This window comes from Cetorhinus maximus, chromosome 16, assembly GCF_964194155.1.
Source record: "Cetorhinus maximus chromosome 16, sCetMax3.hap1.1, whole genome shotgun sequence".
NCBI lineage: Eukaryota > Metazoa > Chordata > Chondrichthyes > Lamniformes > Cetorhinidae > Cetorhinus > Cetorhinus maximus.
Window position 1 is genome coordinate 16,465,890 of NC_135894.1, and position 18,100 is coordinate 16,483,989.

Consider the following 18,100-nt stretch of genomic DNA (forward strand, 5'->3'; position numbering starts at 1 on the left):
AATGGTCTCCCCTCGTGCCCGCCAGCCAGCTCTCCAGGTAGGTGACAAAGCTAAACATTATTAATGAGGACCCGTTGCTAAGGTTGGTTATTTTCGACGTTACTCGTGGCTTCCCTGTAATTAAGGGGTCTAGACAGAAGGGGCACAGATTCAAGATTAAATAGAAATTATCTAGGAAAGTGTGGAAGTCAGTTTATTTCCATGGCTGTGGAAAGTATAACCAGAGTTAGTGACAGAAGCAGAGAAACAATTAAGGACATGTTACCAGAGGTGTTTGTAGGGAAAGGGAGCTGGTGACATGGTAGGCAGATAGGACTAGGACACTGCTTGTGAGGAGGCTAAATACCAACAGAAACTGTTTCGGCCAAGCTGCCTGTTCCTCTGTTGGGATCTCTATGTAATGAGCTCAGCAGCATGATTCACCGCACATTGACTTCTGGGACACAGGTAGGTTAGTGTGTGAAAAGGAGCTACACTGCTTCCCCAAAGGCCAGGGGAGTAAAAAGAAAAGGATGAGCAAAAGGCAGTTTCACTCATGAAGGTCCCAGTTTTGCATGTCGCAGCATTTGTACAACCTTGGCCCATGTTACTTAGCCAGCTTTAGGCCGGGTCCATTACGAAGCATTATATTCATAATCGCCAACGATGCTGGAGGTATATGGGCCAGCTGCAAGGTGTTTTGTCAATCACTTAATTTGATGACTGATAGTTTTTGATATGTAGAAAGCAGCAGCACGTAAAGGGTCATTGCTGTGAAATACAGAATGTAGCTTTAATCTCTTTGGACCGGTACCTACCTCTGGAATTCCAGAGCCACATGCGTAGGGTGCAAACATTTTGACCAGTGAGACTCCCAGGAAGGCAAAGGTCAAAGCCCAAAGAACATATATAAGATAGTTCAAAATGTACGCACTGGCGCCCTGTGGGAAAAAAACATAGACATGGGCACTTACAATTAACTTACAGTTTCCAACATACAGTACATGTCATGCAAAAGCTGTGATTGCCTAACACTGCAATTCCTTAGATGGAAAAGGCTTAGATCCATTCACCATCCCAGAGGTTGCATGATACAACGAAGATGGAGTTGCTGACTAATTGTAACAATCAATCTCAATTAATTGATCATCAAAAGACCCAAAGATATATTAGATACAAGTTAAATGCTATTTACAGAATGCATGGAGCATAGCTTTTTGAAGTCCTTGGTAAGAATACCTGGGCTGTTACAAGCACGGAGTATCGTCAGTAATTTTCTAATCCTCATACATGTACAACAATATGCGCACCTATAAACATCTAGTGGTGGTGTGTTCCAGTTCACACAGGGAGTCTGTTTTGAGGTGGCAACATGCATATTACATACATATTGTAGTCTGGAACTATGTACAGTGATGATAGAGGCTCCAACTTTCTTTCTATCACATGACTGATCAGGAATCTCTCCCACTCTTCCCCACCTGCCATTGGCGCATGTTGGAAGGATTTGCAGTTAATGATCAACCTATTTGGCTGCATGATGAATGCATCTTCCTTGGCTGTCAAGTCCTGGGGTGGGAGGAATTGAGTTAAAAAGAAAAATCAATAATGGCTCCTGATTTCACAATGCATCGTGATACACTAGTGTAGGTGACACCTGTGGCTTCATGTTACCACACAATCCAGCTGATACAGCTGTGCAGTAGTGAGGGAGCGCTGCACTGTGAGAGATATGTATTTCAGATGAGATGTTAAATCAAGGTAAAAAATTGTGCATTCAGAGAAATTTTGCCATTATTAATGCTTGGCTGTGTTTCAAAAGCTATAATTATCTCATAAGGGGTTTAGAATTCACAGTTTCATTGACAGTTCAAAGATAATTTGATGTGTAGTCTGAATAGAAGTTTATTTTTATGACAGATTAATCACTTGAGATTTAAAAGCTTTGAATGGGATTTATTGATGGGAGTTTTTTCATGATCAAGTGTGTAGGAGTGAAAGCTGTATTAGATTGTTAGAAGTTTTTTTCATCTACACAAGGCTCCTGAAGTCTGCCCATGGTGGACACTGTGTAAGTGGCAATGGAATTGGCGTAGAGGATATAAGAGGCCGTTGGGGGGGGGGGGGGGGATGGGAGGCCATGTTTTGGCATGGAGGGTATGAGGGGTCAAGGGCATAGGTGGGTAGGGGCATGAGTTAGCACGGAGTGTACAAGGGGCTGTGGACGTGGGTAGGAGGCATGAATTGGCATTGAGTTGACATGGAGGGTATGACGGGCCATGGGGGTGGATAGGAGGCATGAGTTGGCATTGAGTTTGCATGGAGGATATGAGGAGCCATGGGTGTGAGGAATGAGGGCTAGAGGAATAACAACTTCTAAAACAACCGAGGCAGGCCTTCTAACCAGCAGGCCTTGGCACTCGCCTGTCCCCATGGCCACCCAAGTTCTGGTTTTGGGATCGGCTGACCCGACTCCATCTGACAACCCCCACCCCCTCATGCCATAATAAAAACGCCACGTTTCGGGAAACTTTCTACTGAGGCAGATCCAGCAAGTCAGGAAATTTCCCAGCTCAAACCACCTGCCTGAGTAGCCAAAATCTGGCCCCTGGTATTTGTATCTGGTGGCTAATATATCAATAAATATGCAAACTCCTTAACTAGACAGTATTAAACCAATAGGATTGCGGACAGTTAAGTTTCTTAAGTTTCTTATTCCTTAAGAAAATCAGAGCTAAAATGCTGAGAAACTGTGCTCTCAGCACAGTGAGTGAGTTGATCTTAGCTCCATTTCCAAACACCAGGAAGAGATGTCCAGAGGGCCACAGTGAACTGCGTTACTATTGGGTATGTCCTCCTGGATGGTTATTGTTTGATAGGGGCAGAGTGCTGGGATGGGATCGTTACCTAAGTTGAAGCATGTTCATGGCACAGGTGAAAAATTAATTTAAAAACTGATATTGGGGCAAGAGTGAACTTCGAACATGCTCAATTTAGCAAAGTTGCAAATTTCATTGTACTCTTTTAGTGAGTTACATTTCAAGAATGCTTCTGGCATGTACACACTGCGTGCAGCGTGCACATAAACACTGCGCGCAGCGTGCACATAAACACTGCGCGCAGCGTGCACATAAACACTGCGCACAGCGTGCACATAAACGCTGCGCGCAGGGTGCACATAAACACTGCGTGCAGAAGGTTTTCTAAATTTTAAACTTCACTGAACAGAGGCCTGGAACACGAGTATAATTCCAGAGCAATTGGTGTCTTACAATTCAAGGGCAATTGGTTCATTTCAGCTCTATGCTTGGATCAGTTTGTGCATTTATCTAGAATCAACTGCATTTGAAGCTCATAGCTGTGACTGGCATGATGTGTTGCAGTGTATAGGCCCAAGAGTCAAACGGAGTCCTGTAATTTCTTACTTCTGGCTGGCCAGCCAAAAGCTCTGACCATGTCTTCCACTGAGGACATTTGTCCCTGTCCTCAAAGGTCGTCTCATTAGATGTCCAACAGCACTGTTCATGACTAAACCAGAATCCAGCCAAACAGACTCCCTCCTTCAGGTCCGTCATCCAGTCCACAGCCAGATCTATCACTCCAGCCAGTGTCCCTGAATAAGTGAGACACAAAGTACAGCATTAAAACCAGCAAGGACAAACAAGCTCCATCAGCTTATTGTTACTGTAGCTGTTACCTACTTCTGATACGGGGAGAGACAGAGAGATCCACACTTTAGGGGAAAACTGTCTGATAATCAAGAGTCCTCCAGTGTTTTGACAAGTATGGCACAACAATGTTGGTAACTCTTCCACCACCTTAAACATCCATTCCCTCCAACAGCGGCATACCATAACTGCAGTGGGCACTACCTGTACGATACACTTCAGCAATATGCCATGTCCTCTTCAATAGCACATCCCAAACCCACAACCTCCTCAATCTAGAAGGACATAGGAAGCAGGTGCATGGGAACATCACGACCTGCAAGTCACACACCATTCCAATTTGGGACTGTGTCACCATTCCTTCACTGTCACTGGGTCAGAATCCTAGAACTCCCTCTCTTATACCACTGTAGGAGTACTTATGCCATATAGACACCACCATCTTCACAAGGGCTACAGCAGCTGGTGGAATCTGAATTCAGTTAATAAGTCTGGAATATAAAGCCAGTAATTGTGACCATGAAACTATAATTGATTGTGGTTAAAGACCCATCTGGTTCACCAATGTCCTTTAGGAAAGGAAATCTGCCATCCTTACCTGGTCTGGTCTACCTGTGACTCTACACCCACAACAATGTGGTTGACTCTTAGCTGCCCTCTGAAAAGGCCTAGCAAGCCACTCAGTTCAAGAAAAATTAGGGACGGGTGATAAGTGTTGGCCTTACCAGCAACACCCACATCCCATGCAAGAATAAATTTTTAAAAGTTCAAATGATTTGGACATAAACTGAAGAGAAATGATGTTGACATTTTTTGATGCCAGCAAATTAGGGTTTAAGATAAACTGAGGAAAGATCTAAGAGACTTGGATCAGCAGAACATGGAAATAGGTGACAGATGGAGTTCAATGCAGACAAGTAGTACACTTTTGGAAAAAAGCATAATAAAAAGCAGACACTAAACAGGAAGTCTCCTAACAGTTGGAACACCCTGAGGGTATGTTATGGTACCGAGAAAATGTAGCTTTATTCTTTGTTCCTTACAATTATATCAGGAAGGAGAGCTTATATTGCTGAAGGCTCAAAACTCTGGGCCTTTCTTCCAACAGAGCAGAGACGCTTAAAAAGGATAATCTAATAGAAGCTTTCAAAATTGTGAAAGGTTTTGAGATATTAAATAATGAAAGATCGTTTTTCAATAGTTAGAAATCAAAGGGCCAGAAACTCATGATTATCAATAGAAGATCAAAAGAGAAAATGAGAAGCCGTTTGTTCACACAAAGGGTGGAATCATCCCAGATTTGCACTAAGTGCAGTAATGGGCAGATAAATGAGGTTTTACACACCGGCCACAATGGCTGCTTTTCACGCTGTATCATCCCAAACCCGTCGTATTAATTATGCATTCCCGGGAAACACGCCATTTCCATGGCGGGCGGGCGGGCGGGCTCTCATTCGCCTGTCATGCCACCATCTCGCCGCTTCATCACACCGAGTGCCATGTCTAAACCTCACACATCCTGCTTGGGAGGTGGTGGCAGCGGTGGTCAGTGCCAATACCCTGCAAAACTGGACAGCCACCCAGTGCCACAAGAGGATGGATGATCTCCTCCGTTCTGCCAGGGTAATTCACCCTTCTCATCACTCTCAACTCTCACACACTCTCAAACCCATCACACATCCACAGGGCTCTCACTCACTCCCAGTTCAAGGGACATCACCATTCAGTCTCTCATACACACCTTCATTGTCCTCATCCCGTCCATGGGACCACTCAGCACCCACACATGCCAGGCATACTTATCATCTGCCTGGCAAGCATCCTGCTTACACTCTCTCCATCTCTACTTAGGCAGGACAAGTTGGCACACAAGAGGGAGAGGTTGCTTACCAATGAAGGAATGCCTCACGGACTTTAAAAACAGAGCCATCCAGCTGGCCAGTGATGACCGGGACCGGTCCTGTGCTGACAGTGAAGTCGGTGCTGCTCTACCAAGTGAGGGTCCAGCAGTGTAACATCCATCAGATAACCATGCTGTGAATGATGTGTCCTTTTTGACAGGCCACTGCCCTACACTAATTATCTCCCCTTCGGAGGCACATCTGCCAAACAGTCCATGACCCAGGGCCTCCAATCAAGCTCTGAAGAAACCTCTGAAGAGGAGTCTGAAGGCACCCTCCTTAAAGTCTTGTCACAGCGCCCACACTCACCCTCCAACAGTGTGTACACGAGAGGGGTGTTGGGCAGCTTGATCTCACTCCAGCTACGCCTTCCGCTCACAGCCTCAACGCCTTCAAGGACCTCCTCACCCTCATTCCCATCAGCGTCCTCCTCATTGGAGGAGACATCCAGCTCCCGCATCTCCTCCTCAGCCAGCTCCTCTCCCCATTGCAGCGTCAGGTTGTAAAGGGCGCAGCAGACGACGATGATGCGTGACACCAGCGACAGCTCACTGTGACCCTTCGGCAGCGTGTGCAGGAGCCCCAGCCGCCCCTTCTTCCAGAGGGTGCTGCTCCTCCCCCTGCGCAGCCAGGCACCTGGGTCACTCTCTTCTCCGTCGTCTCCGCTCACTGTAAGCCATGAGGCATACAGCTAGGTTACCAGGCTCTATGATCCTGCTGTACTCTTGCAGAATGAAAGAGAGAGGTGCGTGGGTTAGCATGGGTGTACAAAGAACCTCTCTTGGTTAGGTCTGAAGGCCCCTTAATGCATCCTGGAGAGTGCTGGCCACCACTTGGATGGCCAGTGTTTAGTGCACTGCATGGCTGCCCGAAACCCCACCCATCTCCGCCCCACTCCACCTGACCAATTGGCAGCAGCTTTGCCCACTGGACTGTATGCTGTGCTCTCAGCTCAGACACAGGCATTCTCCTAACCCACACTGCAAGGCTGCACTGTTAGCTTGAACCATGGGGGAGACTGGTCCAAACCGGGATGATGACATTGCAAGGGGCTGTGAGCACCTCCACCAGCGACTGCTCCATGTCCAGCTTTAGCAAGGAGATTGTACAACGTTCCCAATCGTCCAACTGTTCTGCAGTCCCCTAAAATGCTCATTAGTTTGCAGCCTGTGCCCGAGGGGTGAAAAGCTCTGGAGCATGTGGTGGCACTTTGATGCCTCTGCGTTGCTTGAGTGGGCAGATAAACTAGAGACCCGACTCTAATTATATCAATGAGGCTGCGCCTGAACTGTCTCAGCTGCAGAGGAATGGTCACTTTATACAAGGTTTCCCTAATGAGTGGCCGCTTCCCTCACCCACCTCCTCCCAACCCCGCACATGCCTGTGCACTACCTTCAACCACAGGGAAGCCTTTGCCACCTCCCCATAAAGTCACTTCAACCACAGGCTAGCCTTTGCCCAACCCCCCAACATGCCTCAACCGCAGGGCAGGTCTTGCCCCCCCTCCCACCAATGGGCCTCAACCTTGAAGTCCAATAGGCGTCCCTCACTAGCACTCCACAACATTACTGTGCAATCACCTCCAAGTTCCCCTCAAAGTGCAGCCAACAGCCAACTCATGTCCTCCGCCCACCTGTCCACCATACACCCTCATACCCTCATGACATCTCCATAGCCAGTCACCCAGTATCCACCATGGGCAGCCTCAGGAGCCATGTGGAAATGAAAAAAAAGCAATATAATACAGTTCTCACTTATACCTGCTTGATAGTGAAAAAACTCCCATTCATGAAATCCATTCAAAGCTTTTAAATCTCAAGCGGTTAATCTCTAATAAAATCAAATTTCTATTCAAACTCCACACCAAAGACAGGTAATCCTTTAATAGCATCTTTAAACCATCAATCAAACTGAATGCAGAATCTCCGGCTGAGATAATTGTAGTTTTTTTTAAAACTCAGCCAAGCATTCATAATGGCATAATAATAATAATAATAATAATAATAATAGCCCTTGGGAAATGTCAACAAAGAGCTCGACTGAAACTGTGCAAACAGTGCTAACCTTTTTTTAACCTACACCAGATGGCCTGTCAATCAAAGCAGTTCAGCAGATTTTTAAAAAAACTTTCACTTACAGTTGTGGTCTGTTTCTATTAATGTTTAAAAGGTGGGGCATTTAAGAAAAAACAGGTCATGACACTTAAACATACCTTATCCACCCTTCAAAAGTGTTTACGTCTACTCCATCAATTCATGATTCCCACACTGCAGGTTAAGGCCCTTGCAACAACCAAAATGGGATATGTTTGGACTTAGCTTTAATTTCAAAACGCCCTGTTGAGCTTGGGTTTCCCTCCTGAATGAATCACACCCCGCCCTGTTCTCCCATTAGCAATAATGGGATCTGTCAGGAATAGGATGGGACTTCCACATCTGGGTCCCTTCCACCATTTTTAGAGGCAAAATCTGGCCTAATAGTTCAGATCTGTATCCTTTCTTCAGAACTGGAAAAAGGAAAAAGTTAGAAATCTAATAAGGTTTGAGCGAGTGAAAGGAGGGAGAGGGGAAGAAGAATATCGGGGAGGTCCATGATAGGGTGGAGGGCAGAAGAGATTAAAGGTTTCATGGTACAGATTTTGGGACAACTGTTTTATCATTGTTACCTCCAGCACTTACTTGTGTCACTGACGTATACATTGAGACACAGAACAGAAAAGTTACATTGCGTAGATCAGTTGAGGATAGGCTCTGCTGTTCATCAAACACTGGTTGCACTGATTGCTGAGTTTAAAAGCACAGTGAAAGGGGCATACACGCTATGACAAAAATGGTCAGAAAGAAAAGACCATCAAGCCTGCCCCACACTCAATGGTTGGAGTATCACGACTGGACTCTTCACCCCCAGCTCTGCAATCCCTCAGCCCACCCCATGGTTATGTGATATTCTGAGAGAGTCAAATAAAAAGTGAAAAACTCAGGAGCAATAGGGGAAAGAACATTCTGGTAAATTCCTCTGTCCCCTCAGGCAATTACAATCAATCGAGGTGATCGCATGGACCATTTGAACAATATACTTTGGGAAGTATACACTGTGACATCATACCTGCCAGTAGTCCAATGAGCAACATCACAACCCACCCTGACCACGCATCCAACAAGCCTTTGATACGTTCCCATAGCGACTCTTTACTTCTGCTTGTGATCTGAAAATAGAAGCAGATTGATGATGTTTTGATTGTTCTCAATAAAGCCATCATATTTTTTTACTGTTCTGCATTAATATGCAATTAATGTCAGTTTTGCTTAGTTGCTGGGTTTATGGGTAATAGGGTCTGTTCATGGTCAGACAAACAAGCTATAAATGGTCAAGGGAGAGCGTGGGCGTCAGGCTTGACTCAGTTGGTTGCGCTTTCACCTCTGAATCAGAAGGTCGGGGTTCAAACCTGCTCCAGAGAGCTGATTACAAAATACAGGCTGACATTTCAGTTCCATACTGAGTGATGCGCTGTTGAAGGTGCTGTCTTTTAATCGAGGTGCTACACTTCTAAAGTGCATGTAAAAGACCCCATGGCATTATGTCGGAGAAGAGCAGGGGAGTTTTCCTCAGTGTTCTGGTCTACATTTATCCCTCAACCATTATCACTAAAAACATATCGTTGATCTCACTGGTGTTTGTGTCCAGTGGGATCTTGCTGTGTGCAAACTGGCTGCCATGTTTCCTGCACTACAAACAGTGATCATACTTCAAAAGGACAGTTCTCAATTAGCTTTAAAGCACTTTGGGATTTCCTAAGGTTGACAACTGTGCTCTATAACTCCGATTAATTCATTTCTTTCTTTTTCTTCTATTATTTCTTTTCATAAGTAGATTAATGTACAAGTGTTTGTCAGTTCTGGCTACAACCAGGCTAGTTCCAAATCACTGGAGAGTACAGAAACACTGTGACACACCGAGAGCAGTCCCAGCATGGAAATCTAGCGTGGCTAGTTTGCGCTGAAGGTGTTCAATGGTTGTTAAAAATCCTGTGTTAACGTTAACAGGTTAACCTTGTTCACATCTGATCCCAAGTCCTGTGGAGGTACTTAATGTTGGATAATTTCTTCCTTACTCCTTAAACAAATCCATATCAACTAGAGACAGTAATATGTTTGATTATTCATTTATTACCAAGAAATCATTCATCTTAAACACCCCAACCAACAAAGTGTCCATCTGACACACCCTCACCAACCATTCAGAATAGCACACGTTAGCCCTGTGTCCAAAACTTACAGTGCGGAGATTTAATGGGAAATCATGAAGATGACTTTTCCAAGCCTTCCAGGATTTTGTTCCTCGTTTCCTTCCTCTCTTCCTTCTCCAAATTAAAAATAGCATCCATCTTATAACTGTTTTGATTTATAGTTCCCTGCCTGATAAATGCAACCCTCTATAACTATCCACTTGTTTCAGATAGTTTACCAGAGGATGAGAGGTCTCGTCCATGCCCTTTAGCACTCAAATGTTAACTCTTTATAGTCTTCTCTTATCAGCAGCTCTGAGGGCTGCCAACAATATGATTTAAACAAGTACTTTCCACATTGCAGATTTATCTCGATTAAAACAAAAACAATGTCAAATCATATTGAACAAAAACAAAAATACCTGGAAAAACTCAGCAGGTCTGACAGCATCTGCGGAGAGGGATACAGGTGACGTTTCGAGTCCGTATGACCCTTCATCAGAACTAAGACATATAGAAATGAGATGAAATATAAGCTGGTAGAAGGGGGTGGGACAGGAGAGCTCGATAGGGGGTCAGTGATAGGTGGAGGCCAAGAAGAGACTGCCAACGATGTCATAGACAAAAGGACAAAGGGGTGTTGTCGGTGGTGATATTATCTAAAGGATGTGCTAATGGGGACATTAAGGGAAGCAAGCTAGTGGCAGATGGCCCTAGTATGGGTGGGGTGGGGGGAAGGGATTGAAATGGGCTAAAAGGTGGAGATGAAACAATAGATCGAAATAAATTTAAAAATAGGAGGGAGAAGAAAAATATAGTGTGTAAAAAAAATTATAAATTATTGGAAAAAGGGGGATCGGAAAGGGGGTGGGGATGGAGGAGAGAGTTCATGATCTGAAATTGTTGAACTCAATATTAAGTCCGGAAGACTGTAGAGTGCCTAGTCAGAAGATGAGGTGCTGTTCCTCCAGCTTGCGTTGAGCTTCACATATTGATATGTGATATTGATCATATTGATACTCTTACACTTAGAACCATCAGTATTCCCTCAAACTCTCCTTTTCCTTAAAATGGAGATTCTTTCCAATGTTGTCATGGTTGCAATCTTCAGCTGAGCATTGCGCCTTTGACATTAAACAATGTATACATGGGAAATAGGAGTATTATAGTCATAGAGCAATTGTGAGAATTTGTGTGTTTTCATCCATTTAAAACATTGACTTTGTTCCAAACAGTGTATCCACAAGAAACAATGGATTTGCCTTCATGTAATCACTGTGCATTAGTATTGGTAGTACAATTGGGAGGCATAATTAATTCACATTCATCGTTTGCTCGTGTAGAGTGGTGAATTTACATTAATAGTAGAAACCTTGGGGGAAAAAATAGGGAAATTCTCATCACAACACACCAAATGAGGGATGACTTATATTATCCTTCTGGAATAGGAAATTTATATTCACAATACCAGCAGGAAGACAGGATGATGAATACATTGGTAATATATCATCCTTGAGGAATAGCTGATTTATATTCTCAGGATGTCGATTTAGTAGATTTACATTCGGGAGAGGAAGAGTTTCATTTGCAGATGATAGATTTATGTTTACAGAATGGCTATGGGGAATATCCTTATATTCACAGTGATCCTACATTCATAATATGACTGTGAGATTGCGGAGAAAATGTTACTTTTATGCCCATGGCAATTTTAAAAATTCAGCTTTTGTTTAACTCATTAACCAACACAGTGAAAATGAAAATAAAACACTTTTGTTCATTATCAAACAAAGTGCTTCTTTCAAAGGGGATTTCACACTAAAAGGGGGAAGGACAGTTTTAATCAAACTGGCCTGGCAGAAAACTGACTGGGATCAGATCAGTTGCTGGTTTAACAACACCGCACCATTTTACACCTCCTTTATTTCATACCCCTCCCATTTAACTTTCTAACAACTCTAATAGAAAGTAAAACTAAACGGGGTATAAAAGGAATGCATGAACTGACCCTATCAGAATTCTGTTGTGTGAATTAGGTTAAAATCTAAAATGTTACTTTACAGATGGAGTCATAAAGGCACAGAAGGAGGCCATTCAGTCCATTGAGTCCATGCCAGCTCTCTGTAGAGGTGGACAGTGATGTAATGGTAATGTCACTGGACTAGTAATCCAGAGGCCCAGGCCTGGTGCTTGGGGACATGGGTTACAATCTCACCACAGCAGCTGGTGGAATTTAAATATAAATTTAATAAATCTGGAATCAAAAAGCTAGCCTCAGTAAATGGTGACCGTGAGACTATAAGATTGTTGTAAAAACCATCCTGTGCATTAATGTCTTTCAGGGGTGGAATTCTGCCTTCCTTACCCAGTCTAGCCTATCAGTGACAAGCACACAATGCGGTTGACCCTGAGATGACCCAGCAAGTCACTCAGCTGTGTCAAACCGCTACAGAAAAGTTGAAAAGGAATGAAATCGGACGGACCACCAAACACTGACCTGGGCAAAGGAAACAACAATGGCACTCCGTGCCCAGTCAACACTGCAGAGTCCTCCTTACAAACATCTGGGTCTTGTGCCAAGATTGGGAGAGCTATCCCACAGAATAGTCAAGCAACAGCCTGATACAGTCACACTCACCGAATCATATCTTACAGTCAATGTCCCAGTCACCTCCATCACCATCCCTGGTATGTCCTGTCCCACCAGCAGGACAGACCCAGCAGATGTGGCAGCACAGTGGTATACCATCAGGAGTGTTGTCAGGGAGTCCTTAAATTGACTCCAGGCCCCATGAAGTCTCATGGCTTCAGGTCAAATATGGGCAAGGCAACCTCCTGCTGATTACCACGTACCTCTGATGAATTAGTACTCCTCCATGTTGAATACCACTTGGAACAAGACTGAGGGTAGCAAGGGCACAGAATGTGCTGTGGTCTCTAACCTGCAGACAGTGCACCAAGAGGATTTTGGACTTTGGGAGGACAGGAAAGGTGAATGGCGTAGCTTATTCAGGTGCCAACCTTCACACTGACTTTCGCAGCACTCCTCAGGTGAACACAGCTTGCAGCTCCACACATTCCTCTCCCTGCAGGCATCTCACCTTCCCATCTGAACAGCCAAGACTCACACTCACTCTCATCCTATTGCCCTCTCACACCCATGCCTCAAGAGTCACCCTCCACAAACGCTGTCCTTCCCTCCTCTCCACACAAACTATTACAAACATTCACATCTCTCTGCATGCTTTCCTTACAAGAGAAGACAGCAAAAAAGCCTCAGGGAACAGCAAAAGACCCAGAGGCCCCTGGGGGTCGGTGGTAGCCCTCCAGTGACAGCCACCTTCACAGCCATTGGCATGCATGCCCACCAGGTCCACTGGAAAGGAAGTCTTGTTCCAGGAGGTTGCAGAGATCAGTAGCAGAACCTGCTGTGAAAGTCTGAGCTTCCTGAGGCACTAATGGTCAGACATGCCAGGAGGGCTGATCCTCTGTCTGTAGACCCCGTGTTGAGGGTCTCCTTTTAGCTGCATCTCAGTGTCCAATCCTTCTGCTCTGTGGAGTGGCATGAAGCTGAGAGGAAGGGGCTAGTGGCACTGCTGGTGTTGGTTTTACTACTTCTCTCGTTCCTCTACCAGGGGTACAAGGTAGAGCTGCATAATCTGCTGCCATTCTGTGGTGAAGGCTGGCAGCAGGAAAGTGTAGCTGAAGGTGAGTAAAGTACAAGACAGGTAAATTGATTTCCAAGGAGATAGCAATCATCCGTCAGTGACAGCGCTCCCTGGGAAGGAGTGCTATGTGCAGGAGCATCTCACCGGGACATGGGGGCAGCTCCTCAGTTTCAACGATCAAAGATTTCCCATCCCGTCAGTTCCACTGGAGAAGCACACGTCTCAGTGCAATCACCTCGGCCACGCTGGGGAGTTGCTCACAGGTTGGGAAATCTGCTTGTTGGCTGATAGAGCCCGAATCCCTGGTTAAAACAAAACTTAATGACTGACGTGAAGATTTAAGTGCCTCATATGAAAACTGCACCTCCCCTTGCCTGGAAAAATTCCACCCAGTAAAGCTAACTGGACAGCAATACAGAAGGTCGTTTATCAGAAAAAAATCAGAAGAAAGGCTTGCATTTATTTAGCACCTTCCCTGACCTCAGAAAGTCCCAAAGAGCTTTGCAGCTAATGAAATAGTTTTTTTTGAAGTGTAATCACTATTGTAATGCAGGAAACACAGCAGCGAATTTGCACATAGCAATGTTCCACAAGCAGCAATGTGGTAAATGACCAGATAACAATCTTTGTGATGGTTGAGGTGTAAATATTGGTCAGAAGTTCGCGTAGAGCCATGGGATCGCTGAGGGGGGCAGATTGTGTCAATGTCTTCTTAATTACATTGTTTCAACTGGCATGGATCCAGTTAACAGATGGGGCCTAGGTTTAATGTCTCATCCAAAGGATAACACCTCTGACAGTGCAGCACTCCCTCAGTACTACACTGGAGTGTTAGCCTGGATTAGGTGCTCAAGTGCTTGGAGAGGAACTTGAACCCCCTACCCTCTGACTCAGAGGTAAGAGTGCTATCACTGAGTCATGGCTAACACACACAAATAAACAAGATAACAGTGAGCCCATTATGGACGGTCAGGACATGACAACCCTATTTACGGTACGGAACTAAATCAGATTTATTGGAATAGCTATAAAAGGAGATGCCTGGATTATCATTTTATACGAATGCTACGTAGCTCCTAACTCTTGCAAACATCTTATCTTTAACATGGCTCTGTAAATTATGGCTTATCCAGACTGTTGCTCTCATATGCTATAAAGTTGCGTACCACAGAGCCAGAATCTCATATCTCCATATCTCCCTCAAGTATACAAATATCTCGAGTTACTGTCAATATCAGATCTCGTTCTGATATTGGATTCACTTCCCAACTAAAAACAGACCTTTTCCAAAACTGCAGGCACATAAAATTCATCCAGGACATATGTGAAGATACAAATTATTGGCTGCCTGGGCTTTGAGCATGTCCATCAGTTGAACACTCCCTACCATTGATATGTTTGAAGATCTAAATGTAACATTTTAATTCTCTTAATGTACTTGTGTTCTATTTCAATCAGGCAATGGTTGAACTCCATCTGATGTATTTAAATGTTGTGCAAATACTTCACTTCACATATTCAGAGTTACGATGGCTTTGGAAGAGGGTTTAGCACTTCCAAACCTTTGATCCCTCAATCTCCAGTTAGCTCTTTCAGAGAGTTTAGAACAAGGCAGTCAGCACCTCTTAACGGGGAGGTGTCTCTAGCTGCAGAGAGTAGTTTCACTGATACCACTGTGGAGGCCCTGGTGCGTGCAGTCCTCCAGACAACTCCTCCATCACTAATGGGAAGAGGTGGCTGAGGCGATACATGCTATGTGCTTAAGTCTTAGCTATAAAGCTGAAAAATGCTGAATGATTGTGCCAGCAAGCTTGGGCATGATGGCTCAGAGCATTGTAAAGTCCTGCTTCAACTTACCTTGGGGCTTCAATGGAACATGGTGAGCATTTTGTCCAACATGGAATGAATGCTCCATGAATACAAAGTGGCACCAACCATGCTGGGGCCTCTGCTGGCAGCTTTGATGGCAACTTTTCATTTAATTCATTCAAAGGAGGTGAGCATCATTCAAGGTCAGCATATATTGTCCATCCCTAATTGCCCTTGAGAAGGTGGTGGTGAGCTGCCTTCTTGAACCGCTGCAGTCCATGTGGTGGTGTAGGTGCGCCCACAGTGCTGTTAGGGAGGGAGTTTGAGGATTTTGATCCAGTGACAGTGAAGGAACGGTGATATATTTCCAAGTCAGGGTGGTGAGTGGCTTGGAGGAGAACTTGCAGATGGTGGTGTTCCCATCTGTCTGCTACCCTTGTCCTTCTAGGTGGTAGAGGTCACGGTTTTGGAAGGTGCTGTTGAAAGAGCCCTGGCGAGATGCTGCAATGCATCTTGTAGATGGTGCACACTGCTGCTACTGTGTGTCGGTGGTGGGGGCAGTGAATGTTTAAGGTGGTAGTTGGGGTGTCAGTCAAGCAGGCTCCTTTGTCCTGGATGGTGTTGATCTTCTTGAGTGTTGTTAGGGCTGATCTCATCCAAGCAAGTGGAGACAGATGGCGGACAGACTTTGGGGAGTCAGGAGGTGAGTTACACTCTGCAGAATTCCCAGCCTCTGACCTGCTCTTGTAGCCGCAGTATTTATATGACCGGTCCAGTTCCATTTCTACTCAATGATAACCCCCAGAATGTTGATGGTTGGGGATCCAGCAATGGCAATGTTGTTTAAAGTCAAGGGAAAGGTGGTTAGATTCTCTCTTGTTGGAGATGATTATTGTCTGGCTGTGAATGTTAATTGCCACTTATCAGTCCAAGTCAGAATATTGTCCTGGTCTTGTCCTGGACTGCTTCAGTATCACAGGAGTTGTGAATGGTGCTGAACATTGTTTAATTGCCAACAAGCATTCCCACTTCTGACCTTACGATGGAGAGAAGGTCATTGATGAAGCAGCTGAAGTTGGTTGGGCCTAGGACACTACCCTGAGGAAATCCTCCAATGATTGAGGGGTTGTGATGATTGACCTCCAAAAACCAGAACCACCTTCCTTTGTGCTCGACTGACTCCAACCAGTGGAGAGTTTCCCCCCTGATTCCCGCTGACCTCAATTTTACTAGACTCCTTGATGCCACACTCGATCAAATGCTGTCTTGATGTCAAGGGCACCTCACCTCACATTGGATGTATTGTCATCTATTTCTCTACGTTCCCACCCTGGCAGTGTATTAAGTGGGAGGTTCCTCACCATGGCACTGCAGGAAGGCTTGCCCAGCAGATCTGCTTACTAGGCTTCAGTTTCAACTAACACTCGCCTGCACATGGAAAAAGTGCACACTCTGTTATGAACTCTTTTTAAATGGAGCATTTATGTTCAATCGTTGCTGGATCAAAATTGTAACAGTGCTGTGGGAGTACCTTTGTACCTTTACTATACAGGCTGCAGTGTTGAAGAAGGCAGCTCACCACCACCCTCTGGAGAGCAATTAGAAATGGGCATTCAATGCTGGCCTTGCCATGAGTGACTAAGTAAAATAATTAAAAATATACCTTTCTATGTCTGTCGGTATCACGGGACTTTTCTCTTAACCAGTCGATTGTGTGGAAGTCCTCGTACATTCCAACCTCTGGGACTGATTCATCCAGGAAGTCCATTAAATTCCCTGAGCCATTCATCTCACTTCGTGTTGCCATACCAGATGCTGTCAAAAAGGCAAAAACAAATTATACAAGGAAGAATGTATTTCAATGTAAAGAAAATGTTTGGACAGCAACTCAAAATCTGTTACAATAGTTAATGCTGTTAATGCATGGTCTACAGAGTATATTTGCAATACTGCACAGTGCAATGGTATTCTAACACTGCTGTTTGATAACACTTCTGTGAAGCATTTGGGATAAAGTGGCGCTATATAAATGAAAGTTATTGGTTTGGTTATAATGGGAAAGGCAGGATGACTCAGCCCTGGTGTTAACGTTGGGGGTAGGCCTGCTCCCATTTTGCCGGCTCACCACTCCTCCCACCCCACCCCCATGCCACCCTCACGGCAGAGGAAGTCCTGCCGCTGAGAGTTGCTGGCCAATCAGCTCTCTGGTCACAGCTGGGACTGCAGCGAGACCCCGAGGGAAGCATGATGCAGGGTAAGTCCAGAGTCTTGTTGGGGCCAAGCTGGAAGGCCACCAGCGAAGGTGGACAGGCCAGGGGAGGAGGGGAATCACAGGGGTGGGAAGACCTTGGGGTGGGGGCCTCCGGCAGATACAGAGAGCCAATAAAGCAGGCTCACCTCTTTCATTGGCCACCAGCCAGACCAGTGAAGCCAAGGCTGCACCCTTGGTATGAGCGTCTCTCATCACCAGGTAAAATCCCAGCGGCAACAGTGTGAGGCCCTTACGTGGCCATTAAGTATCACTACTAGGCCTCAACTGACCCACAGGCTGGTGGACTGCCCACCTGCCCCACCCCGCCACTGGTAAAGCCGCTATGGGGGGGGCAGACAGGGAGGTGCCAAGGATGGCATCCATGGCATGGCGCCCAATTTTACAGCACCCCCGCCTGCCAACCCGTCCCGGGGAGCCGGAAAATCCAGCCCATTGTTGTTGTATACTCAGTAAGCTAATGGAACCGTATACTCTGTACACAGTGTTGTAACTGTATACTCACTAGGTGGTGTTTTACCTTTACTTTTAACTTACCTTAATATGCAGCAGGTAGGAGCTGCAGTGCTCTTTATGCCTCC

The 18,100-nt window shown here is 45.3% G+C and overlaps 1 protein-coding gene across 1 annotated transcript in view; it reads right to left on the bottom strand.

Moving 5' to 3' along the window:
- The window catches only part of clcn4 (chloride channel, voltage-sensitive 4), a 33,819-nt gene extending 16,762 nt beyond the window's left edge, over positions 1-17,057 (bottom strand). The window contains exons 1-4 of the mRNA XM_078560493.1: positions 16,914-17,057; positions 8,654-8,753; positions 3,405-3,592; positions 798-920 (exon numbers count right to left, since the gene is read on the bottom strand). Coding sequence (XP_078416619.1) covers positions 798-920; positions 3,405-3,592; positions 8,654-8,753; positions 16,914-17,057 — 555 coding nt within the window. The remainder of the gene's footprint in view (positions 1-797; positions 921-3,404; positions 3,593-8,653; positions 8,754-16,913) is intronic.
- Between the last annotated feature and the right edge of the window lie 1,043 nt (positions 17,058-18,100).